The following is a 25270-nucleotide window of genomic DNA, read 5'->3' on the forward strand; positions in this document are numbered from 1 at the left end:
AAAGTATAATAGCTCCGTTTCTCGGCGCGGACGCTCGATAAGAAAACAGCATCGGATTCTTCAGTTCGGTATCGATGTTCAGCTATGCGGTTCTTGGAGGGAAAAGAAAGGAGTACCACTCAGCCACGCATGATCCTAGGCTGCAAGTGTTTAGGCACGTCCCGAGACCCAATGGCCGGATAATTCGTTTCCAGATCTAGCGTAAATCTCTCACTCAAGAAACGGCAGGGATATTGGACAAATAGTAGAGGGTAGCATCATATCTTGGCTTGATGATTTGTTTAGAATACAGACACAAAGATATTCGGCAGTCACTATCACCAACAACGCCCAAAGGCCATGGTGCATGAGGACACGGTAAATTCGATGTCTTATTTCAGGTGGGCTGTGCAACTGCTACTGCGACGCACGTTTTCCCCCTCCTCGCCGCCCATCTTCTTTTCATCGCTGTTATCTATCGTCTAGGTGCGATTGCGGAGCCTATACGCAATGATCCTGGCTTGGCTGTCTCTCCTTTTTGCAGCTCTAACCTGCACATCCCTGAGGCAACCTGTCGTGCAGGACCGTATCCTCCCACTTCAACAACTTCTACTGCTGCACTTTGCCGGCTCTTCCTACTTGCAGAATCTCACCTGTAAGCCGATCATCGCTTCTCAAAACTGGCCAAGAGCTCACATCCGCCTTGGCGAGTGATACTTCGAGCTTCGTGCCCAGGATCTTGAATGTTGACTTGTCTGGGTTGATGGGGGCAAACAGCGGCACGTCTGTCCTGTACCGCTTCGGCGTGGGGCTGTCGGTCGTCGGCAGATCGAGCTGTATGCTCTGTGACGTGAAGATGACCTTGGCGCTGTCCTTGTTGATCTTCTTCAGGAAGAAAGACGCGATCACGGCGCTTGGCGTCTGGTAGAAGTCCGTTCTGTGACCGCATCAGCATTCGAATGCTGTGAAATTACTTGCGGTGTGCGTAGACTTGGCGGACGGTGCATGTGTGACCGCCACGAGAACATACACGCAATCATGGGCAAGGAGGCAAAGTAGATACTCACCGCACAGTTTCCAGTAGTTCCTCTGCCGCTCCTCCCTCCTTTCCGGACTTGTCCTTCTTCCCACTGCCTACGAACAGGTGTCTGTCTTTGGTCTTGCAGCCCTCAATCTTCATGAACTGGTCAAATTCTAGCACCCTCCGCTTGCAACAGCTATAGCCTTTGCTGCCCTCGTGGAAGATCGGCACGCCCGGGTGGTGCGTACACGATTCGCTGTCTCTTGATTGTCCCTTCTTGTAGGTCGCCCCGCACGCGCGGCGGCGGCATGTCTTGCCATCGGGAATCTCCAATTCCGGATCATCGTCCTCGGACTCGGGCGGCGGAGGCGGAGGAGTTGGAGCCCCTTGAGGCGCGGCGATCGGGGCGCGGGGCATCGCGGGCCCTGACGATTCTTGCTCCTTGAGCACGGCGGCATCTGCGGGAGCCTCCTTCTTCTCGATCTGTGGCGGCAAGTCTGTCGTGCTGTGCTTGCCCTCGGTGCAGGGCGGGATGGACATGAACTCCTCGAAGGTCAGGACCCGGGGCTTGCAGCACTTCCATCCTGTACGACGTAGAGCAATTGTCAGCAACTATTTCCTAGCTGAAGCGGCCGCATAGTTGCTGGAGAAAGAGTTGCATAGCCTGCCCTCATGCGTATTGTCGCTTACCTTTCTGTCCTTCGTGGAAGATGGGCGGCCCCGGGTGATAGGTGCAAACCTCATCCGGGTCAGTGTACGTCTTCCCGCAGCCTTGGTGGACGCATTTTTGAGCCATGATTCGCAATAATGGCACTCGATGGCCCACGAGTTGAACAACCTGGCTACCTGCTTATCAAGGTTCGCAGTGGATCAAAGAGGCACAGCGGGGAGTTGGAGGTGTTGGAAGGAAATGACCGTCGTAATTGCGCGCTCGCCGTTTGAGGTTGGGTCAAGATTTCTTGAAGCTTCGAGAAGCTCTTCCCTCTTTGACGGCAAGGTGTGGTGGGGGGTGGGGTTGGAGGGGGTACCCAAGAGATATGACTTCCAGGTCACTTCTAACATGCAAGTAGATTTCATAGTAGCCTACGAGCCCCGATCAATTCTCTCTGATGCTATATATCTCAAAGTTTGTAGGAACTGAAGCTGTAAGACTCTGTTACGGCCTGAAAACACATTGGGCAATCTTCTTTGTCGCAAGTTGTTTCTCTAGATACATCAATGCTGATTAGGTGTGAAGTACCTATAAAGTAAGCTCTATATCTGCCCCTGTTGGCCTAGTTGCGCCACTAAATCCGCTACCAGGGTCAATATGCAGAAGGGAAGATCACCCAATTTCGACAACTTTTTGATACGGTCGTTATAGTCGTCAAGCTGCCTGCGTTTGCTTAGCTGAACTCTTCACAAACTAGTTGCGAGGCTTTCTAGTTCTACTTCTCACAATCAGGATGCGGATTTCAAACCGTCTTCTACAGGCCTGTCGGATCACTCTCTTTACCAGGGAGAACTGCGGCCTTTGTACCAAGGCCCGCTCCGTCCTGTCTGACGTTTGGGACACTCGCCCCTTTGCTTTCAAAGAGATCGACATTATCAAGCCGGAAGCACAAGGCTGGAGAGACCTTTATGATTTAGACGTTCCTGTCGTGAGTTACCATTCACATGTGTTGGGCGTTGAGAGTCTCGTTTAACAATTGGTGTAGATTCACATTAGCAAGGCCAAAGCTCCGGAGGAAGAGCCCAAGCTTGCGTCACAGGCTCTCAAGCTTATGCATCGTTTCACCCCAGAGGAAGTCAAGGCAAAGATGGATGCTGCCGAGAAAGCGTGAACTGAACCAATCAGGTCAACAGCGCAAGGATTAATAACCCTTCCCCTTCTCCGGCGCGGCTGTTCCCTTCGCTATCGAGAGGGCTTCCTTTGTGACAAACTCCAACGCCGTGATATCTGTGGCTACATTGATCATGTCAAAGCCCATCTCGGCATACTTCTTTGCTTGTTCGCCACTCGAACAGAATATGCCGCATTTGCTGCCGGCCTTCTTCGCAGCAGTCAAGACTTTCTCGATAGCATCCTCTAGCGCAGGCTCCATCACGCCGTTGAGGATAGGATGGCCAATGTTGTTGCCCAGGTCGAACGGCCCAATGAAGACAACGTCTACCAAGGTTGCGATCTCTTCCACGACGTCGAGCGCTTCTTGAGTTTCAATTTGAACCATGGTCAATAAAGCGTCGTTGGCTTGTTGCAAGTACTCGGTCATTGTTGGCTGAGGAGAGAAGTTCTGCATCGACAACGCTGAACCAAAACCCCGGCTACCTTGAGGGGGGAATTTGGTGGCTTGAACAACACTCTTCACCTCTTCAACAGTTCGGATGAGTGGAACCAGAACCTGGTTGTTGCGTTAGTCGATATTCATTTCAGGCTGGGGTTTAGTTGTTACGAACACCATGAGCACCAGTATCAAGCGCTCCTGCCGAGATATTAGGCTTTAGAAGAAAATAAAGACTGGATTGTCAACTGTTTGACTTACTCTTTACCATCCAAGGCTGAAAGTCAGGTATCCTAACAATTGGCGATACACCTGTAGCAGCGACAGCTGGGACCGCTTCGTGCATAGACGCATCTGATTATATGTCAACCATTACGAGACCTGACAGAGAAAGAAACGGTTCAGGCTGAAGCAATTCCTCAAGTAAACCATTTGATACTCACCATCGATGTTGCCATGTTCGCAGTCTATCATGATCCAATCAACGTTCGCTCTTGCCAAGGCCCTTGAAACATTGGCACCGGGCAACATCTGCCATAACCCAAAGCTAGGCCCCTTATCATTCATAAAGGAGGTCCTGAGCCTATTCGATTTTTGCATCTTTGACACGGCACCAGAAGTCGAAAGTCCGCGAGTTTGTGCTACCGAGGACAACAACGGCTTTATTGGGCCATGATAGAGAAGCAGTGATAAGCATCGGGGCCTTGCTACCTGAAACATTTGTGCCATTGATGCTATTTGGTGAGAAGAAGTAGTTCCTCCGACCTCGAAGCACAAATGAGTAGCAAAAAACGACCTGAAACGTCAGTTGACGACAGAGCTGCAGGTAGTGTAGAGTTGTTGGCCGGCTCGACAGGCCGGAACCCCGCTGTGTGCCACATGTACTGGCGTTGGCCTATATTCATAATAGGGTGGGGATCAATATGCGTATCCACACATCGTTTCCATACACATATTCAGCGTGGCCACTGGGCGTCGATCCGGTCTCCTGGAGTTTTTGGTAGCCTTCTATAGATCGACAAATAATGGATATGAGTCTGTCGATAACCTTTTCAGAATCTAGATACAGAAATATCATCGGGACGCTGGAAATCACTAACACAACTCAATGTTACCAAATAAAATCAACATGTATATATTTCTACATTGCGCCCCCAAGCCGTTCTCGTCTCTGTTTGATAGTTTGTCCAAGCCAGGCTGCAAGCTACAGCTTTGCGTTAGCGCTTTCGTGGGAGCTCTGCTCACGACCTATGCGGCGAGCCAGGCTCTTGAACTCAGCATAGCTTCCACTCGAGGATACGATACTTGATAGAAGACAAATGTCGCTAAGACGATCAACATCGACCCTTGACCGTGACTTCAAAGGACTCTCGAGCTCACAAAATGCTTCATGATGTTGCAACAGACACTCGAGAGTCATACCCGTCTCTTTCAAGCAGCCTTCCATGGTTACCATTGCAGCGTTCTCGGGGCTTGTTTCCTTCGGGCGTCGGTATCGAGCAGGCCGGAATCGTCTTCTCCAACCACACAAGTAAATAGGAAGTAATCTGTCGATTGTCAGGGCATCGGGCGCATCGAGACAGTTGGTAGCCCCATGAGATGTTCGCTCGATATGAATACCCAGAAGAGTGCTGGCATGTTGTCGTATATTCGAATAGCGCACACCTTGAACAGAGAGTCGAAACTGGAGTTTCGGTGCAGGGGCGAGTCTTTCGAAAAAATCATGAGCCACAATCTTGTCCTCAAATGACTTCAAAATCCCCACTCTATAAAGGCAGTGACGTAGGAATCCAGTTGGAGTGTTTTCGAGATGTGTAACCGTTGTCGGGAAGGGGGCAATGTTACTGTGCCTCTGGGGTAGGTTAATCATGTTGCAGACTATTAGTAGTAGCTCGGTTGCCGAGATGCCTAATTCATTCTCTGCCTTGAGATGCCAAGCTAGACTTGCTGGCTTATGGACGATAGATAGCTGATATCTACTCCATAGAAAATAGAACAAGTGAAGTAAGTCGTCTTGCTGTAAAGAAGGGCATTCAGAGGTTCTTTCTCCCGATGGTGATGCTCGCACTGAGGGTACAACAAAATTGAGAAACGCGCTCGAGTATTGCCATAACTCATCTGCACACCAGTTGATACAGTTACGAATGCAGTGAGAGTCTAAGTCGATACTGTCGAGGACTGTGGAGAATGGTTGTTGTGCCGCGAACAAGGTTCGTTCCCAACCCAAAGTGGTAACCTCATGATCCTGATCGCTTATGCATCCGCCCATGAATCGCGCACAGAACCCAAAGTGTAGAAAAATGGCCATGACAACATCAATGGAGAAGCATCTACGCGGCAGTTGTTCAAGCTGGCTCTCAGAAATCAGGATACTGTTCATAAGTATTTGTAGTCGGCTGAGGTAAGGATTACCCATCATCCTATCGAGCCAAATGTCCAGAATGCGCGGTAAGAACTGTTCACAAGGCCCTCCTGCCGCAAGAACAGGAGCGAAATGATTGCTCAGTATATTCCTCGCCGTCTGAGCCTGTGTGGGTGTCTGTGTAGAGCGTACTAGAGAGATAATAACCATCTCTTTACTTATTGATGTTGTGGGATGAGTGTTTAGAGATTGGTACAATCTCTCGTAGAGTTGGAAGGCGATCGTGCCATTCGATAGGACGAAGAACAGATCCGCAGCCCGCTTCAGCCTTTCCTGTGATGTCGCTTCCATTGTCGGGTTGCATTTGCCATTCATCTCTCCTTGGATTGAGATTGCCCACTCATCATCGACCAATCTACTACGCTCCCCAAGACCTAGATCCATAAAGTAGAGTAGTGACAGAGGTATCGGTTCCTTAGTTTGCATATGCTGAGTTGATACTTTCAGATTTGGTCCTAAGCCTTCAGAGTCCTCTCTGCTTGCACATCCCATCGGTGTGCTGTATGAAATATCGGGAGGAGTTTTCGCTATGCTCCGTCAGGGCGAAAAACTTCTGAGGATGTTCTGTCGAGCACTTACGGATACCGCTCATTGAAGGCACTTCTCCGCTCTTGGCCAAGTGCTCGAGTCGCCTTTCAAAGCGATCGATTTTCCCCTGTGGCACAGGTCGCTTTCGCACATTGAATTGAGTTTGCTTTCCTTGGGATCGCCTTCGGGCTTTGATTCTCATAATATGATGATATTCATGTTCCTTGACATTCTTTTCAATGCACCATCGCTTGATTTGCCTTTTATATTGTTTTTCTCTAAAATTTAATCAGTAGGCGATAAGGCTACACATATCTTCAGGACGGACGTTGCAATGAAGTTCTGCTCCTTCATGATGGCGATCAGGTTGCGTAGATCGAGATCTTGGTTGCAATACAGATCTTCAATGGTGGCTCTCCTTTCGTCCCAATCCTTGTCTGACTGTGGGCGGAACGGAGACGAGGTGCCTGGTTGATAGTTACCATCTCCGTTTTGGACATTGAGCTCCATTGTTACTGTAGTGCGAAATTCATAGATTGAAGGAGAAAGCAAGGCCGAGGTCATCGATCCTTGAAGGTTGGTAATGCAGGGGATAAGACTCAGTCGTAGGAAACCCAGATGCTTCAGCCTTATACCCTATCTTATGAGACTCTCGCAGAACTTCAGCATGTTGAACCCCTGCAGGGTGCTACAAAAGTCTCCTGCATATGTTATGGACATGGGATCTGCAATACGTTGCAAAAGTGACCAATCATCTCGCTTACTGTTGGGTGTTCAATTTCCACATCCTATCCAAGTGAGCAGGCAGGCAGGGCAGAGTCAGTATCGAGAATACTTAGCAACTCACCCATACAGTTAAGCTTCTTAAGAACTGTTGTTCTGCGCTAGCACGGCTTTACCTCCGTGCCAAATTTGGAACAAGCTGCCATGGCTTTTCCCTACCCGCCATTCTCAAGATAGATACCTACTTCTAGAGCATTTTTGTTTTCAGTACGGCAGTCGATAATACATCGTATTCAGATTCTATCAAGACCATCGTGATGATTGATAGCAAATGATTTGAGGTGGGCACTCGCGGGCGGCAATTTACTGCAACGCCGCGGGTGGAAGCACGACCGGGCGTGATCCCGGCTTACGGAGTAGCCATTCTCGGCCCTTAGTGGGGTAGCCGGCGCCGATGATGTCTCCCGCTTGTCCCCTAACGATAGCAGGATATTGCGTATGCGTCACAGGCATTTCGAAAGGATAATATGAAAGGGCCCAAGATTGGTCGAGAGGAGGCAGTCGATTCTCTTCCTGGAAACTCCGTGTAGTCGATGCGCCCTTCAGGATCTTATCGTGAACTTTCTCGGAGTGAATGATACAGGGTGACAGTCGTCCGGTGAATGTGCATGATAACAAACGTGTTCTCCACCTTAGGTAAGAGGCGACGGTCGAAACTCCCCGGGCCGTTGACTCAGTTGAAGAGGTTTTCGACATCACGAAAGGCGTATAAAGGCATCTGCTATGCCACAATACACTTGTCTTCTGTCCTTGGACGAAACTATAATTTTCGAGAATTTCGCATCAAGCTCGCCCCTGAGAACAAGGTTGGAATCATTAATAGGCAACCTGCACACACTCCGGACAGAGGCAAAATTAAAATTGGAAGGCTATATATTCTTGTAGTAACTCAAGATGACGGGTGGACTTGTCAGTCCCCTAACGAAGATGCCTCTGTATATCAGGGCAAGCATCATCGTGTCGTGCGTGACATTGCTCTTCGGGTGAGTTTCTCCTGAGTTGTAATCTTTGTCTTATTCAATCCTTCTAATATTACTCCCTGAGTCTCGACACTGGCACGATCGGTCCGGTTACTACAATGACCGAGTTCGTCAAGACGTTTGGTGAGTTCTCGTCTACCACACACGGTCTGATTGTCTCGTCGATCCTCCCAACAGCAGCACTTTCCGCGCTCGTAGCCGGAATTTTTGCAGACAAATACGGTAGAGTTCGCCTCATCATCCTGGGTTCATGCATCTTCGGCATCGGCGCCGCGATCGAGTGTGCTTCCACCAAACTGTCCATGTTTGTCGTCGGCAGACTAATTAAAGGCATTGGAGAGGGGCAATTTCTCAGCACAACCTTCGTTCAAGTCGCCGAAATCTCACCAACTCGAGGACGAGGCGTGGTGTCCTCCTTTCCTCAGTTCTCAACCGTATGTGGACTTGTCATTGGGTTCTTCATATGCTATGGGACCGCACGCATAGAAGGGACATCGCTCTCGTGGCGATTGCCAATGGCTTTTGCCTCGTTTCTCGCATTTTCCTTTGCAGCTCTATGTGCGCTGGTCCCGCCGTCGCCCCGCTGGTTGCTCGCCAAAGGCCGCGTCAAGGAAGCACGAGCGGTCGTAGGACAGCTGGGTCTTGACCCCGAGGAGCAGGAGGAACTGCTTGCTCAGTCATCTTCTGGCCTAGAGCATGCCGTTGACGTCTCGCTCGTCGAGTCCCTAAAGCAGACATTTGCAGAATTTGGGGAGGCATTCTCACCCCCTTTTCGTGCACGGACTGCTTTCGGGTGCTTTATCATGGCATTCCAGCAGCTCGCGGGCATCGATGGCGTGCTGTATTACGCCCCCATTCTGTTCCGTGAGGCCGGCCTGAGCTCAGAGAAGGCAACTTTCCTGGCGTCGGGTGTAAGTGGCCTTGTGATCTTGGGCATCAGTATTCCAGCCACTATTCTCGCTGATCACTGGGGCCGCCGGACGTCGTCTCTCTTGGGAGGGGTACTCATCACGGCGATTATGCTGGTGATAGGCAGCCTGTATGCCGCGAATGAAGTCCACTCTGACCGAGGTGCAGGGCGCTGGGTCGTCATCGTTGGCATCTATTTGTTTGCCCTGGTCTTCAGTGCCACATGGGCGATTGCCTTCCGCATTTTCTTGGTTGAGAGTCTGCCGAGAAAGACGAGAAGCAGCGCCTCATCCCTGGCGCAATGTTCGAATTGGGTGAGTTGCTTCTCGAACCTTTGTAGTAAACGGTTGTGTGATAAACGATGGCTAATTGTCTGAACAGCTCGCAAACTACATTGTAGCGTTGACTACCCCTGTGCTGATCGCAAAGTCAACCTTCGGCGCTTACTACTTCTTCGCATTCTCAACCTTGCTTTGCACGGTGATGATTGCAATGTTCATGTACGAGACAAAGGGACACAGCCTCGAGCTTATTGAGCAAAGGTATTTGGAGAATAGGGCCAAGGCGACAGGCAGGTGGGCTGTGGAAGGGTTCAGATTGAGAAGACTGAGAGTTACCACCGAAACTTAAAAGCGAATAGTAATGTGGCTGGTTGTTTTGTTGCCTATTTTCAAGTACGTATGTATAAGATTATTCAAAGCGCACTTTGCTGTACAGAGGATCAGACTGTTTCTGGTGATTTCTCATGCTCCTCCTCCAAAAACGACCTTGACTTCTCGAGCTTCCCGTCAGATGCATGCGTTCGGGGAAGGTCAGTGCTAATCGTCGTCGGTGACGCTGGGTCTATCGTGATGATCTCGCGTAAGCTGCTGATTTGAGATCCAACAACATATAGACAAGTGAGAGTTAAGCTCGTTCCAAATGTGACCCATATCACAATTGGAAACAGCGTTACAACCTGGAAAAGCATCGACGTGTGTTCCCTCGCTAGCATTGCAGATCTAGCAGCAGTATATTTCCATACCAAGCGCCACCATGTTGTAAATACCCAATACGTCTCGGTACACTGTAGTATGAGGCCAACTAGGTAGATAAGCACCACCATTGCTTTGCGTAGATTGGATGTGAGATGTGGCCGAAGCCTGCGCATAAATGCCGGAGCAGCTCGTCGATATGGCAGGTATTGAGCAAGCTCGGCCGCTTCCTCAGGATCAGGATGTGGCCCGCCAAAGCGGACATGGCCTTTATCTTGGAAAATGTAAAAGATCAAGCAAGCGCCGATGAAGATGCTCAGGTTCCAGAAAAGAGGCTGGGACGCATACTCGCAGACATACATGTCCAGCACCGGCGGCAGGGCATCGGTGTTTAGACACTCCCTCAAAGTCATGATGGCTAAAGCTTCTGAATTTTGACTTTTGACACGAGACAACTGGGGAAATATGGCGGTTATATGTCAGATGGGAGGGAATAGTCTACATTCTCAATGCGTGAGGAATGGACATAAAGAGACAATTTGTTGCCTGGACCGTCCGCCGGCGGCTATTCATTGTGCCCCCATGCCACATGTATCAAGCTATTGTTATTAGCCGAGTCTTGGCTTTGCTAATACTGGTATCATGGCATAGCTTCTACCTAGGTAGCTCTTGGAAATTAGGCATATGCCTGTGTATTGAAGAAGGCCATTAATGAGTGTGAATACGAGTAGACTTGGTTATTGCGGTCTCTTAGTGCTGTCAAGAAAGTGGCACCTTGCTGATCATCAGAAGGTGGATTGGGGACTGTCCAAGGATGTCCTAGCGCAGGGATCACCTGGAGGGCGGGGCCGAAGAGCTTCCTACCTTAAATGACTGCCCTCCCAAAAACTTCCAGGCTCCATCCCCGCGACATCAATTGACGACACATTGTCCGGCGCAGCTCACAAACGGACAAGCAACTCTCCCTGGTGCAGTGCAGCTCATTGGATCACCTGCCGTGGCAATATCAAACATCCAGGGAGTGCGAGTTTGTGAGACTTCAACCGCCATGTCTTTGAACGGCTACGTCGAGAGTATGTAGCCCCTCGGATCATGCTGTTGAACCGAATAGCTAACATCCTTTCTAGAGAAGGTCACCGTGATCACCGCGGATGGACGCACCATTGTCGGAACTCTTAGTGGCTACGACCAATCTACGAACTTGGTGAGCGCCAATCTTGCAACTTGCACCATCAATTCATGCTAACTCGCTGGGATGACAGGTCTTGAATTCTGCCATTGAGCGTGTGATTCGTCCTGCCGATGACGATGAGCCCTCCGCCGAGGTCCCTTTGGGTCTCTATGTTGTTCGCGGCGACAATGTGTGTGTAGTGGGGCTGGTGGATGAGGAGATTGACAACAGTATCGACTGGACGGCGGTAAAAGGGGCGCCGATTGGAGGAATCAAGCACGTCTAAGCTCCATGACAGCACCTTGCTATTCTGGGGTATATGCTGCTGGAAATGGGGCGAATTTAGGCAGCTTCAGTTGCAGTTGCAGTAACAAGCACTGGCCGCATTACAAGAGGCGTTGAGGAGACACGTGGAACGAAAAGGCATGCGACTTCCTGATAGGGTATGATACTGGCACTCTATTTCGTCTATGGTGGTCATCTCAGCTAACATCAACCTGATTCCTGCGGCCCAGTCCGAAGATAAGAGACCAGAACCTTGAGATACCCAATACAAAGAAATTGCTCAACCAACAATCCGTTCCATCAGGTACTTGGCGAAAATATCCTCTCCTGGAGAGCCAATGATTCTGTTAATTCTGTTTCCCCTGGTTGGTGTTGACCAATCGTTGCTTGCATCTTCGTTGAATTCAACAGCGTCCAAAGGATCATCCGGATGGGTGGTGATAGGACCAATGTGCTTGGGGGGTCTGGCCCTCTCACGACGGTCGATAATATGCATACCTCTGGTCCACTGACCTGAGGTCTCAACCCTGATATCCTCGAGTTCAGGCACTGCCTTCCAGAGAGGGTCATCCCGAGTGATCATATACCAAATGGTAAGAGGGTCGTGCAGCGACATTCCTGGTTCCTTTCCATCTTGAAGAATAGACTCGATCTTGTTGTATGTACCGAACATGAAAGTTCCGATCCATTTGGCGAGAGGACTGCCTTCGTCAATGAGTGGTTGAACGACCCCGGAGAAAAAGTTCTTGTTCAGATTATGCGGCGATGTGAGATCCAGGGGAAATAGTGAAAGTTTCAAGGTCTTGGACAGTTTGGCTGGATACGGCGGGAGAGTGGCCTTGTTTGGTGGAACAGGGGGCATTGTTGATGATGGAGTAGGCGAAGTTAGTGCAAAGACTCTAGCCGTGGCCACGGTATCGGCATATGTGTTGAACTCGGCCAGCGGGGTGATGTTCCCTGGGACTTCAACAGCACCACCCATGACAACCACCTCCTTGACACGCAAGAAGGTCTCGGGGTCTTCAGATGCCGCAAGGGCCAAATTAGTAAGCGGACCGACAGCACAGATGGAGATTGTGTCTTCAGGATTCTCCTTCAGGATTCGAAGAATCTCCTTGTGAGCAACCGTTTTGGACGGCGTGAAGAAGGACGAGAAAGATGGTGGTTCCACAGACTCCGTAGGACCGGTTGTGGCATCCACAAAGAGTGATCTCCATGTGTCTGCCGGTGTCAAGTCGGGATGCTGCAGACAGTCAGCCACATACAAGCTTCAACGGATATCAAATGTCACTTGCAGCTTCGTGGACACCATGCAGACCGTCAGCACCATGGAAGTTATCAGCCATCAACTCGTCATCCTCAAGAGGATGTTCGGCGCCGACTGCAACGATGGGCTTGAAGGTCTTCAATGAACTGAAGCCCTCAGGCTTGCCCTGTGTCTTTCTCCAAGCAGTCTCCTTCTCTAGCACGTGGAAGAGAGCTACCACATTTCTCAAGCAACTGCCAGTGGTCATGGTCAGTGATGTCCGGACATGTAAAGAGACTGGAGGGTGACACACCTCTGCAGGGGTACGTTGCCATATGTCACCGAGAGCATTACAACCTCCAGATCATCAGGATGAGCAGCCAGGGCCAAGAGAATGGCCAATGTGTCATCGACACCTGTAATATATCAGTGACCTGCCTGCCGTGTTCCTCCATCTCAACAGGACCTACCTGGGTCGGTGTCAATGATAATACGGTTCTTGGGCGCCATCATGTATTGATGAGAAATTAGACGTCCGTATTAGTCGGTGATAGGAGGGAGACCTCTATACGAATCTAGCGAGATGTGGTTATCCGTTGGTGCAACGGGTTTTTAATATTCGGGATAGACTGCCTTATATCAGGTCAACCTGGGAGATCAAGCTGAAGCTTGGGCAGTCAGTTAGCAGCAGATGACTGTCGAAATATGTCTGATAAATAGTCACAACACTGTTCACGATAGATCAATGAATGGCGATGTTTCTGTTCCTTCAGATGAACCGATCAAGCTCAGCCCTACACAAAGGTGAAAACACTGCAACCTAGAGACACGGCCAGCTCCGCTGCGGGACGTTTGTCGCGAGGCCCAAAAATGCCCCTCCTTGATGGCGCAACTGCGCAGCACTTATCACAGTTGCCTTACATAAGATTTAGACGGGCCTGGCCAGCCAAACAGAGCTTCAAGTGGGTAAGTTTATCTACGTAGGTAGAGCTTGGGTCTTGGCTTGGCCCGGCGAGACCAAAAGAGGCATCTAGTCAACATCTGGAGAGTTATCTCCCCTCAAGTAAAGCACGACGAGATTTTGGCATTGAAACACTGCCAATTCCTAACAGAACTCTAACAATTGCAAAGCGATCCCTCCTTGGGCATCCCTCACAAGAATGCAGTTAGGTCATATAATAAATACCGCTTGCCACACATTATCTCGGGTTTGCCTCTGCCGACGTGCAGTGGTCGCGTTGACAGCCAATAAGCAGGCAATTTAATGGGAAAATGGCTGCTTTCTCCTGTGCGACAGTGACCTGCCAGGTGAATGGTTCCCGAAAGAGCAGGTCCAACTGGGCTTGTTGGGGAGACCTGTTAGTTCTTTGGTAGATATGGGGCGGGGAAGCAGGGGTTTCACGTGATGAAGTGCACTACGGAAGGTGCAGATGCTGCGCGTGTTTCGTGCCTGCTTTACCTGACCAGGGGGGTGGTCTGTTAGTGTGAGCTCGGCACCTCGCTCCGGACGCTACAGCACTCCATCCCCCCCAGACCTTGCATTTACTAGGTGCGTAATAGCACTATTGCGGCTGCGACGACAACCTATTGGCAGCTGTGGATTCTCTCCAAAACGGGAGATGTGGTAGCAAGCTCGCCGCTGAGAAGCCACCTGTTTTTAATTATCTCGACTCTAAGACCTGCTAAGCTGGTGTGCCATTCACGGCATCCCTCGCCATCGAACTCTCATCTCTCCCTCTCCCAGTGTGTTTTCCCATATCCTTCCCTCTTTTGCCATCGTTTATCTCGTTTCCCCAGCCCTGTTGTTGGGACACGCAGTGCCTGCCATCGGATCTCGGTGTCCCATGTGTAGCGTGGAGTACGTGTTCGTCTGAAAGCCATCTCCATTTGCTGCGGATCGTCAGTATTCCCCCCTTCCCTTGTGAGACATGCCTTACCTATTCAGCTCTTCACACGAAATTACAGAGCCGCCTCGTTGCTGACGCAGTCTTACACGTGTAGGCACTTTACTTTTGCACTTTACCGCTGAGGCACCTCCAGCTTCATCGCGATTGACGATTGCCTTCTCTCCTCAACCGCCTCTCAACATCGACAACCACTCCTTCCAGCAGCCTTCATCCCGACTGCTCTCATCAACAGCAGCCAAGTGCACCCAAATTTGAAGACTAGCCACGTAACGCTTACGACCGGTTGGGAACTCCCAGAAGCCATCTACTCTCCGCGCGCAACTTATTGGCCACCATGGGCGTGTCACAGTCCACCTTGGTCGGATGGTCTGTCATCCTCTCTATTGCAGGCTACTTTGTATACAAACAATGGAACGAGAAGAGAGTAAAGGAATTGGGCAAGCTTGCTGCTCAGCGGAGGAAGGAGGTGGAGCGCGAGGGCGTGCAGGCTCGACGAGACAACAAGGCCAAACGCCAACGGATGGAAGCGTTTGTGGGCGAGGAAGCTAAACCAAAGCCACAGGCCAAGCCTCAACCGCCGACATGGCAGAACAAGGCCGCCGACTTCAGCTCCGATGATGGAGTGGACAACCGAGAGTTCGCGCGACAGCTCAACAGCGTCAAGCAGGGCACCAAGTTCGCGACCAAGTCCCACGATGAGAAGAGACAGAAGTCCGTCAAGCAGTCTCGCGCCCAGGAGAAGGATGCACCAGCGGAGATCGAAAAGCCATCTGCACCGTCCTCCACTGCAGGCATTGATGCCGATGACGATCAGTCCCCTTCCACCTCGCCTGTTGTTGCGGCTGCGGATGTTGGCGGTATTTCTGATATGCTTGAGAAGGCTGCCCCAGGCCCTTCTGTCCTCCGCTTGACAGACACCGAGGAGAAGAAGAAACCTCAGAAGAAGGCCAAGGCTCCAGAACCAGTCGAGACGAAGAAGCAGAGACAGAACCGAAAGAAGGTCGAGGCTGCAAAGATTGCTCGAGAGGAGGCTGAGCAGGATCGCAAAGTCAAGATGGAGGCCCAGCGTCGCCTTGCTCGCCAAGCCGAAGGCAGGGCTGCCAAGGACGGTTCTGCATTCATGGCAGCTCAGGCCAAGCCGTCTGTCTGGACAGGAAATGGTGTGAATGGCACTTCCAAAACTCAGACTAGCTTTGGCGAGGACGGCTTCATTCCTGTCCAGCCATTGGACACATTTGAGCCGAGCAGCGTGCAGACTGACACTTCAGTACCCTCTGTGGGCAAATCCGAGAGCTGGATGTCATCTCTGCCTTCTGAGGAGGAGCAACTGGAGCGTCTGCGAGAAGAGGAGGAGGCCTGGAGCACAGTCAAGACCAAGAAAGGAAAGGCCAAGAAGAACGGCATTACAAACGACAGCAAGACCGACAACTTTGTAACCGAACCCCAGGTGTTGGTGCCAGTCACGAACAAGTCTGCTTCGATGACACAACCTGCTACCAATGGACGGCCCACCAAAGCCTTCACACAAAAGTCATCTTTCGCGGCTCTGAGCACTAATGAAGCCGATGACGCCGAGGAGGAGGCAGAGTGGGATGTCTAAAAGATTTTCCTTGATTCCAAGCAGGGCTTTCCACTGGTGAAGGACCAACAAACTTTACTTCACAAATAGGTCTACACCTGGGAAGACCGTCCTTGCATCGCACGACATATGGCGTTGGTCGAAAGCGACCGTTTTGTTTTTGGGAGTGTATGTACAGCGTCAAGGATCACAAAGGGAGAAAAAGCCGACATAGCACCTACCTACCTCTTTTTCTTTTCATTATGTCTCTCATATTGTTACATTGTTGTTAACGGATCGATTTTGAACCCCTGAATTGGTGGCATTCAGAACTGAGGTGCCGCTTCAGCAAATGGCAAAACAGTCGATGATCACATTTGTATGATAGTACGGGATAACACCTCACAAAAGACACAAAAGCACTTTTAAAAAATCGTTGACATGTCCCGTTGACGGCGAAGGAGATTGTGTTTGACCAGACGAGGTTCATGTGACTTTTCTACTACCTGACAAATACCACTGCAAATTAAGCTACACGTACTTGATCTGGCCCCAAGAGAGGACAAAAATTCTCGTGCGGTAGTCGTGGTTAAGCAAAGAATAAAGGTCCTCTTCGACTTGATGACGCTGATCGCCAGCCAGACTGCACCAGATATGGCCCTACGAGCTTATCAGAACACCCCCGGCTTACAACGTGGGTGGCAAGGGTGTGTCTGGCGTTCTGGAAGCGCAGTTTCCTGGTTCGATAGGATCGCGACGACGACGCGTGGGTGGCTCGGTGGAAAGCTGGTGGGGTTGTCCTTGATGCCAAGACAATGCGCGGAGGGCGAGGCCAGAGATGGCCTGGCGGGCGATCATAGATCATAGTGCCAAAGGAGATTGTAGTATCGCGAATTCAACATGATCAATTTGATGGAACGGGTTCTGGCGTTGTCTGTGGCAATCGTTGATAACCAGTGTCCTATCTCATGAACGAATGAGATGCATATCAGCTGCTCAAAAGAAAGAAAACCGGTTGCTGGCTATCGCCAAACATGTTGTTCAGGAGGCACAGGTGTAGGGTAATCTGCATCCACAACCACCCATACCAGAGCCCACATTGACAGCGCAGCAGATGATCCACAATGTCTCTGATCCTTCGGGTGTTGAATACTGCCCATCCCACTCGTAGAGGTCACAGCTCACTGTACTGTAGGTGCAATATACCTCTTGTCTTATCTTGATATGATGCCATTCTACGTGTTTCATATGAAACTGGGTTTTCAGCATGCCATATTACGAAGGCAGAAGTCAAGCCCTGCCCATATGGCATATTGGCTCAACTCTACTGAAGCCAACCCTCATTCATTTCAAGATCGTGGGTAAAAGGCTATATGCTCTTTCGAGGGGGAGGCGAAACTTCGTAGGCAAAGCGGCTGCAGCGATAAGCTGATCTTACACCACGGTTTCAGTGGCGTCAGTTATGCTTATCTCTGTATGCGCGCCATCATCATCATCGTTGTTGTCCCGGACAGTCCTCCCGTCCATTTATTTCCCAGTGATTGGCTGTTTTACTCTGCTTGTACTCCTACATGTCTACTGTACATAGTATGCAGTAGAGTACCGTAGAATACAGAAGTGTACCTAGTTAGCGAGCGAGCGCTGTCATGTGTCAAAAGAGGGCAGTCCAAGTTTTTTTTGCTGGAATGCCTCCTCGCCTCACCTTCCATTAACGTGCCTCCTGCCTCCCCATTAACATTTATTTGCATTGGCATTAACACGTTGCTGATATTGCTGCATTGGCTGCATCTCTGCAGCCCGATCCCGCATACTTCGGGAGCACTAAGGAACGGGCAAGGTTGAATTGATACATCCCACGGGCCTTCCCAAACCACTGGCCCCTGCCATTCCCAGGGCCGACTGGGTAATCTGGATTCTGGACTCGTTTATACTATGCAGTAGGCCCAGGTTGACCTGTCACTGGCCAACCAACGGGGGAGAGAATGGAGGGGAGTGGGCTGCAACAGCTGCTGCTGCAGTGCCACACTTTCGGGGGCCTTGCAGTGCGCCACACAGCGAACCAGCGACGTGGTCGCCCCTTTTGGTTGGACCCCCATGTGCTATTCGTCAAGGTTGGTCCCTTGGGTCCCTGGGTAGAGGTAGGGGGGTTTATTTCCCTCAGCAGCAGTCCCCCTCTCTGTCCGTCTGTCTGTTCTGGGGTGCTGTGTGCTACTGTATGTCTCTCTGGTCCTCCTTGAAATGATGATAAACAGAGAAACCAACCTTTCACCAATCTGCCGAATAAAGCATTCGATGAATCCCATTCAACTCAATTCAACTCAATTCCATCGAAGCCACTCCTAGCAATTCAGTTCAGTTCAGTTCAGTTCAGTTCAGCTCAATCCAATTCACCGCCGGCTTCTTGTGCAAGGCCGCTCCATTCCTACTCCTCCTCCTCCTCCTCCTCTTCCTCCACGTTTTCGCTGCCCCATTCGTGCATTCATTAGTAAAAGAACTGGCCCCATTGCGGCCCTTTTCCCTCTACGGAGGCTTTACTCCTTGCTTCATCCCCCGCTCCCTCGACCATTTGCTCGTCCGTTCAGGTTCAGTCTTCTCTGTCACGCCGCAATTGGACTGTCGAGAAGCCAGATACCTGCTTCTCTGAATTAATCCGCCCGTCATCAGTCGTCCTCACCGCAGTGTCGTCGCTGGAAGAGACTCCAGGTCCTTTCGTCATTGTTGGGCCAGCCAAGCTCGACTGGTGTTTCGACAGCGCTCGCTCGACCCACGCCGGCACGCCACGCTCCCTGCTAGGTCTCTGTACTATTATTGCATAGTACTGGAGATTGAGTAGCCGACCCACCAGCGTCACTTTCTCCATTATCCCATAGGGGCATAGGTAGCAGTGGTCGCTTCTGAAACTCGCAGCCTGAGGCTTGGGGTCCCGTACACTCCCGTTCTTCCCCTATCGATTGTCTCCTGCGCCGTCTGGAGACCTGTGGGACCCTCTACCCACCTTACTCGGATAGCACAGGCCGAGCAGACAACTCGCTCCCATCGACTCCAATTCCAACTTTCTGTACCGTGGCGGTTGCTTCGGCATATCTCATGTCGCCGCTGCCCTTCTGTGGTATTCCTGTATAAGTCCACCATCGGGCCGAGCTGCTGCGTGTTGACGAAACCGGTTCAATCTCACCACCGGTTACAAATACATCTCAGATGCGTCTCGTTTAGGGGAGGGAGGGCCACCGTGTAGACGCCATGTCGTTCACAGTCGCCGTCCAGTCCGCCGTCTTCTACTTTCTCGCCTGTACGCCGTGCGCCAAGGTCCGTCACCGGAAGAAGGCGCGGCAGGATGCCAAAAAGGAGCGCGCAGAAAGGGCACGCCTCGAGACGGAGCAGCCAAATCTATATCGACACCCGTCACCGTTTAATACGAATCCGTACTGGGATGAGGAGATAACAATGGGCCCGAGCCTGCCCAAAAAGGGAGGGAGCAAGAACACAAGCCAGCGCCGGTTGACGAGCGCGGGGCACGAGAGTAGAGGTGGGAGTACATCAGCTGTAAACAGTCTGGATACGAGCAGCAGCCCAACGATGGTCGCCGAGGACGCCCGAACGACCTTCTCCATGTCAGTGGCTGATTCAGCGGATTGGAACCACAAGAGATATCAGAGGGAAGATGAGGAGCTATGGGGTCATGACATTGCTTGGGCAGGACACAAATTGATGGACGCCATAGCGAAGGCAGGATCCGCGGCGGGCAGAGTATTGGACGGGAGGTTGGGCCGGGAGAAGGCGATTTCCGAGGAAGACCGCGAGAACTTCTATTTCAGCCCCAAGAACCCTCCGGTCAATGACTATCATCCTCCGGTAGTCAGCAATAAGCCACTCCACAGGGACGGCTACAAGTGGATGCTACAACCACCACCACCGGCCAAAGTCATGGAGGGCAAGGTACCCGTGAGTCGAACGGCAAGCCAGACGAGCATGGCAAGTAGGAGAACAATCGGCTCCCATGGTGATGCACAGGAGGCACCCTTAAGCCGCCTAGTGAGCAAGAAACTTGTCGAGGGAAAGATACGGAAGGGAGAGCTGCCAGAAGAGTCAGAGATGACCATCCTAACCAGACCCACATCAAGAAGAACGGCGACCTCGTCAACTATTCAGGGGAAGAGCCTTGGTCAGGGGGGCAGGAGCCGAAGTCTTTCGACCGAGTCACAGACATCAACAGACAGCATATTAGAAAGGCGACGGAAGAAGCGAGCAGCACAACATGCGGCTCGACGATCTGAGTTCAACTCGGAGGAAGAGGATGACGAAGTGAAGGTCATTGATGGTATACCTACGCGGCATGCTGTGCAGAGACCCAAATTACCGACTATAACGAGCGGAGATGCGGCTGATGAAAACGCAAACACACTACAACCGACTACAACGGCGGATTTGCCGCCCAGTGGCTCAGAGAGCACACCCAAGGAGTCTTCTTCTACGTCCAGTCCGATCGAACACAAACGACCAACTGGCGTGTCCATTGACAGCGGGCTGGCATTTCATGAGATGACTTCCTAAGCTGTTCTACTTCTATGTTGTATTTTACTCTGTTTACTTCCCTAGCATGGGGCTTCTGGGTTGCATTGATACAGCATTGGTTTCTGCTGGCGGCTAAGCATGCAAACGGCGTTCGGGCAGAGGATGGTGTCCATATGGGTTATTGTGCACAAAAAGTTACAGTCTTTGGCTTGCCCTACTCGTGGTGGAAGAGAATTAGCAAGAAGTCCCTTTGTATTTATCTGCCCTCAGCGAGACCAGACCAAATCTGAGGAGGTGGCCTGTTAGACAGACTGAAGAAATAAGTTCGTCCACTTCGTTTTGCACAGTATCATCATTTGGATGTCAAGACTCGGAACCGTTCGCGGTATTTCAAAGCGAAGATCTTATTCGGTGGGTATTTGCTTGCTTCTCGACATGTCCCTTCTTAACCCTCTATGACCATTTTCCCGTCCAAACGCCAAAAAGCTTGCACACCTGGAAAGAGCAGATAGGTGATGCTTTAGAAACCATTATAGGTGCATACCACCCTCCTCCTCGTCATCGTCATCGTCTTGGTGATTTAATCGCTCTTCTAGCATGCGACGTAGTTCCTCATCTGTTAAACGACCTCCTCCAGTACCAGCAGCAGCCTGCCCAGGTTGCACGCGCTGACCGGCCTGCGCATCCATCTGTACCTCGCCGTTGCGAATCACGCCTGTCTGGAAGGTTCCGTCGGCCCATGCTGAATGTTGCCGCTCTGGGCTCGCAGTCTGTGTAGCATCGTCTTCGCCATGGCCATTCACCCCATTTGTCCGCGCAGCAGCAACAGCAGCAGCAGCCGCCGCGGCTTCCGCCTCTTCCTTGCTCTGGAACTCCGTCCAGCTGACGCCCCGGCCCTCGACTTCCACGCGCACGAGCCGGATGCGCTCCTGCATCTTCTCAATCACCGCCTCGTTCTCGCGGATCGCATCGAGGCAGTCCTGGTCGGGCACGCCTGGCCTGGAGGCCCCGCCGGCGACGTCCAGTACCGCCTCCGTGCCCTCGGCGAAGGGCCGCAGCTGCTCGTTGCTGTAGTCGAGGTGCGCTATGCTGTTGCGGATCTCGAGGACCTTGAGGTGCAGCGAGGAGAGAGACAGGTCTTTCAGCGCCTCGGCGAAGCGTGCCGGCGAGATGGGGAGGGTGTCTGCGGACATGTTTGATCGTGTTGTGTTTGTGTTGAGCTATCCGGGGGAATATGGCAGGATTTTTGACCAAGTGACGTTCCCAATCCTCCTCCTTCTTTCTGGGCTTGTAAGTCTTCGCAGAAGGTACTAAGGCCGGTACTGCGTAAACGTCTCAGCTGCCTGCTCAACGGGGAGCTGGAGCTTGAGATTGCCCCACGTTCTCGGGGTACTTTGTAGGTGGGATGAACCGTCTCTAGCGGGGTGCGCGGACAATTGAATCCCCGGCATGCGGCTCGTTACAGGGGCTCCTCCAGGGCCCGGCAGGCAATTTTCGGCGCTGGGTCTTTTGCTGGGAGAAAATGTTCATATCAGACGACCGAACCTGACCGGCACCAAACGACACTCCTTCTTCGCGCGTTGATGGATCCTGGCCACACGGGGCCGCGCAAACTGGGCGCATTCACACCACGGCCATGAGCATCTTTCTCGGCCTCAGCTCCTCTCGGTCTGGCCTCCAGACAATCCTGCGAGTGGCGTCCCGAAGCCAGCCGAGCTTGCTAGGAGCCTGCGTGAAGGCATGTCGTGCCGAGCGATCACGATGCTATAGCACGGCTTTTGTAGCGCCGCCGAGGAGGGCACACATGCAACGGTGGCAGCGATCGATATGGCACCAACAAAGACGAGCCCTGCTCACAGGATCCGTTGTGAAACACTACATCGACCTGCCTCCCAACTACAAGGATGAGCAAGGGCTACCATTTCAACAGACGGACCTCGACGCCCAGGAGGTGCTGTCAATATTTGGGCCGGGAATGAGCACGCAGAGTGCCAACACGCTGTTGAGGATCATACATGGGCGACGCGTGGCCGGAACGCTGGAGGATCCCGCATATCATCCACACACGGCCTCGTTCACATCATCGCAGATTGAGACTGCCCTTTCATACCTGCGCAAGACCGTGCCTGTGGATGAGGTCATCAACGCTGGCCTGCGAGCCGAAGATGAGCTACGCGAGCTGGAAAGAGGGGTCGCGCCGCCTGAGGAGATCGAGGAGGAGCAGCCGGCAGAAGAGGGTGCAGAGACGGCACAAAAGTCGGAAGCCGACGACGTGTATGGCGTAGGAGTGTTCGACCGGATAAGGGCCCGAAATAGGGCGCGCCAAGCGGAGGAGGAACAGCGCCTAGAGGAAGAGAGGCGCAAGAAGGAAGCGGAACAGCCCGAGGTGGTTGCCGGAGAGCTAGTTACCGTCGACGGTCTTCATCCTGAAGCCAGGAGCCCCTGGGTTCGTGAATGGCAATACAAGGCAACAACAGGTGCCGAAGAATCACCCGAAATGACAAAGTGGGACCGACTTGCACCCTCAACCGTTCTCGTGCTGCTAGTCGTAGCAGCCGCCTATGTCTTGAGCGAGGTATACAAACCCCCGAAACACGAGGATAGGCTCTGGCCGGAAATCCCACCCGCTGCCGCGACCGTTTTTGCCATTCTTGCTGCGAATATTGTCATCTGGTCGATGTGGCACTTCCCGCCATGTTGGCCCCTGTTGAACCGCTACTTCTTGATGGCAGCCTCTACTCCGCGACCCATTAGCATCTTCGGCGCCATGTTTTCGCACCAGCAGTTCAAACACATGATTTACAACCTTCCGCTGCTGTGGTTCTTTGGCACCCGTCTGCACGACGAGGTTGGCCGCGGGAACTTCGTCGCCACCTATATCGCTTGTGGCTCGCTCGGCTTCCTCACCACCATGTGGGAGCTCGTGCTGAGAGACCGACTGGTCTACACGACCCTGGGCGCCTCCGGCTGCGTTATGGGAATCTTGACTGCCTACTTCTGGATGCACAAGTTCGACAGCTTCAAGATCCTCGGCCTGCCTCCTGATCCGTACGAAGGCATCCAGGGCTTGGGATTCATCGGGCTCGTCCTGGGCTTTAACCTAGTGGCCGTGGTACGGAGAAAGAGGCATATGGTTGATGTCGCTTCCCATATTGGCGGCATGGCTGCGGGCGTGGGATGCGGCGAGATCCTACGAAGGAGACTGGAACGTCGGAAAGCAGTGTTGCAGGAAAAGCAACAGAGCGTGAAGATGAGCAAACAGGTTATACAGAAGAGGATAGCCTAGCATGCTCTCCTCTGGGCATCTTAGATAACTGTAATACGCATGTATGGAACCAATTTGTATACTGCTGTACCCATAGAAAACAATAGACTATAGAGGAATGCCACTCTTACTGAAGCAATACTATCAACATTGGCTGGGTGTCCCTTGCTGCGAACCGGTGGCATGATTTTCAAATCACAGTCGAGCAATTTTTTTTTTAAAAAAAAAAAAAATTATTGAGGTATCAATATTTCAAATATCTATGATGGTGTTGGGCTCTCACCCTTGGAACTCTCTCCTCACCTTCCCAGCATTCGGCTCCACCTCTGACATATCTAGCCACTCAAGTGCAAACGCCGTCACGATCTTCGCCCAGTCCCGCACGGTTGGCATATCCAAGTGCTCGCCGTCGTCCTCTATTTTATGCCACACGTTCATCGGGAAGGGGCTTGGTATTATGTGGAGCGTTGGCACGCCCCGATGAAGAAACGGAACGTGGTCGTCTTCCACGAACGCCCTCCCGAACTGCGTCGACATCTTGCCGGAGTCGGGCAGGAAGGGGTGGTCGGGCTTGGTCTCGAGGAGGCCAAAACCACGCATGCGCTCCTCGAGGAGAGCCATGCCCTGATACGCCCAGTGCGTCGACTGGAAATATGACGGGACCTTGGGGCCTGCAGATCCCAGCAGGTCTAGTAGAACGAACATGCTGATTTGGTTCAGCCGGTTCGGGAAATTGGCCTGCACCATTGTTGGTGCGGTCTCCCAATGTGCGGCCAGTGCTCTGTGCCATGTTAGTGGTCTAGTGTCCCAGTCACCAAAGGGGAATAAAGAGCCTCATACCTGGCCCCGTATAAGCTATCCGTATCCGTCCACTTCACAAATGCCTCCTCGCCGTCTAGAAATAGTATCTGCACGCCCATATCCATTGCAGGCGTGCCGCCTAACTCTCCCAACTCTACCATCTCGTCGTGCATCTGGGTCATGTATTGGTCGATGCTGCGCGCCACGTGCATCAAAATTGCACAGGGTACCGCGCTGTCGACCGCGCCGATGAAGCCCTCGGGGCTGATCTTGCTGTCGTAATGCGCGACCAGCGTCAGCATGTTGGCCTGCCCCGTCTTTGTCCAGGGGGGCTCGCGCGAGAATATAAGGTTGCTAAAGGGCACCTCCGAGTCGCCTGACAAGGGCGTCTTTGAGGTTGAGTTCTGCCACTCGATCTTCCATTTCGGGAGCTCGTTCTTGAAGAAGTTGACAAAGTGGTCCTGCGCTGCGCGGATCCCAGGAGTTCCGGGCACGCGAGGGATCAGGAGTGGTGCCAGCAGCTTGCCGGTGTGGATGTCCATATCGACCCCAGCATCGGGCACCAGGCGGAGGAAGTTATCGGATATAGGCGTGTAAGCGGCAGCGATAGAGGTCATGAATAAGAGGATATGCAGCAGGATGCCCGCGAGCGAGGACCGGAGGGCAGA

The 25270-nt window shown here is 52.0% G+C and overlaps 10 protein-coding genes across 10 annotated transcripts; 5 read left to right on the forward strand and 5 right to left on the reverse strand.

Annotated features, from left to right (window-relative positions):
- Positions 1–588: 588 nt before the first annotated feature.
- On the reverse strand, positions 589–1796 carry UCRPA7_2362 (putative cord and cs domain-containing protein; the record flags this gene model as incomplete). Its single annotated transcript, XM_007914987.1, has 3 exons — positions 589–916; positions 1047–1584; positions 1691–1796. The coding sequence occupies 3 exons, from the start codon at positions 1794–1796 to the stop codon at positions 589–591; spliced, it is 972 nt and encodes a 323-aa protein (XP_007913178.1).
- Positions 1797–2218: 422 nt separating this feature from the next.
- UCRPA7_2363 (putative glutaredoxin domain-containing protein) lies at positions 2219–2823 on the forward strand (the record flags this gene model as incomplete). Its single annotated transcript, XM_007914985.1, has 3 exons — positions 2219–2247; positions 2499–2640; positions 2698–2823. 3 exons carry the CDS (start codon positions 2219–2221, stop codon positions 2821–2823), a joined length of 297 nt encoding a protein of 98 aa, XP_007913176.1.
- A 30-nt stretch (positions 2824–2853) lies between these two features.
- Positions 2854–3252, reverse strand: UCRPA7_2364 (putative aldolase citrate lyase family protein; the record flags this gene model as incomplete). The annotated part of the gene is made up of 1 exon (XM_007915012.1): positions 2854–3252. The coding sequence occupies one exon, from the start codon at positions 3250–3252 to the stop codon at positions 2854–2856; it is 399 nt and encodes a 132-aa protein (XP_007913203.1).
- Positions 3253–8489: 5237 nt separating this feature from the next.
- UCRPA7_2365 (putative mfs sugar transporter protein) lies at positions 8490–9513 on the forward strand (the record flags this gene model as incomplete). The annotated part of the gene is made up of 2 exons (XM_007915034.1): positions 8490–8885; positions 9265–9513. The coding sequence occupies 2 exons, from the start codon at positions 8490–8492 to the stop codon at positions 9511–9513; spliced, it is 645 nt and encodes a 214-aa protein (XP_007913225.1).
- A 1392-nt stretch (positions 9514–10905) lies between these two features.
- Positions 10906–11314, forward strand: UCRPA7_2366 (putative small nuclear ribonucleoprotein lsm8 protein; the record flags this gene model as incomplete). Its single annotated transcript, XM_007914973.1, has 3 exons — positions 10906–10930; positions 10985–11061; positions 11120–11314. 3 exons carry the CDS (start codon positions 10906–10908, stop codon positions 11312–11314), a joined length of 297 nt encoding a protein of 98 aa, XP_007913164.1.
- A 279-nt stretch (positions 11315–11593) lies between these two features.
- UCRPA7_2367 (putative inosine-uridine preferring nucleoside hydrolase protein) lies at positions 11594–13072 on the reverse strand (the record flags this gene model as incomplete). The annotated part of the gene is made up of 4 exons (XM_007914957.1): positions 11594–12556; positions 12621–12813; positions 12873–12975; positions 13030–13072. 4 exons carry the CDS (start codon positions 13070–13072, stop codon positions 11594–11596), a joined length of 1302 nt encoding a protein of 433 aa, XP_007913148.1.
- A 1728-nt stretch (positions 13073–14800) lies between these two features.
- Positions 14801–16066, forward strand: UCRPA7_2368 (hypothetical protein; the record flags this gene model as incomplete). The annotated part of the gene is made up of 1 exon (XM_007915030.1): positions 14801–16066. One exon carries the CDS (start codon positions 14801–14803, stop codon positions 16064–16066), a length of 1266 nt encoding a protein of 421 aa, XP_007913221.1.
- A 5000-nt stretch (positions 16067–21066) lies between these two features.
- On the reverse strand, positions 21067–21729 carry UCRPA7_2369 (putative secondary alcohol dehydrogenase protein; the record flags this gene model as incomplete). Its single annotated transcript, XM_007915016.1, has 1 exon — positions 21067–21729. The coding sequence occupies one exon, from the start codon at positions 21727–21729 to the stop codon at positions 21067–21069; it is 663 nt and encodes a 220-aa protein (XP_007913207.1).
- Positions 21730–22340: 611 nt separating this feature from the next.
- On the forward strand, positions 22341–23822 carry UCRPA7_2370 (putative rhomboid family protein; the record flags this gene model as incomplete). The annotated part of the gene is made up of 1 exon (XM_007914998.1): positions 22341–23822. One exon carries the CDS (start codon positions 22341–22343, stop codon positions 23820–23822), a length of 1482 nt encoding a protein of 493 aa, XP_007913189.1.
- A 258-nt stretch (positions 23823–24080) lies between these two features.
- UCRPA7_2371 (putative glutaminyl-peptide cyclotransferase protein) lies at positions 24081–25219 on the reverse strand (the record flags this gene model as incomplete). The annotated part of the gene is made up of 2 exons (XM_007914955.1): positions 24081–24582; positions 24642–25219. 2 exons carry the CDS (start codon positions 25217–25219, stop codon positions 24081–24083), a joined length of 1080 nt encoding a protein of 359 aa, XP_007913146.1.
- Between the last annotated feature and the right edge of the window lie 51 nt (positions 25220–25270).

This window comes from Phaeoacremonium minimum (assembly GCF_000392275.1).
Source record: "Phaeoacremonium minimum UCRPA7 unplaced genomic scaffold PA7_03_scaffold_160, whole genome shotgun sequence".
Classification (NCBI taxonomy): domain Eukaryota; kingdom Fungi; phylum Ascomycota; class Sordariomycetes; order Togniniales; family Togniniaceae; genus Phaeoacremonium; species Phaeoacremonium minimum.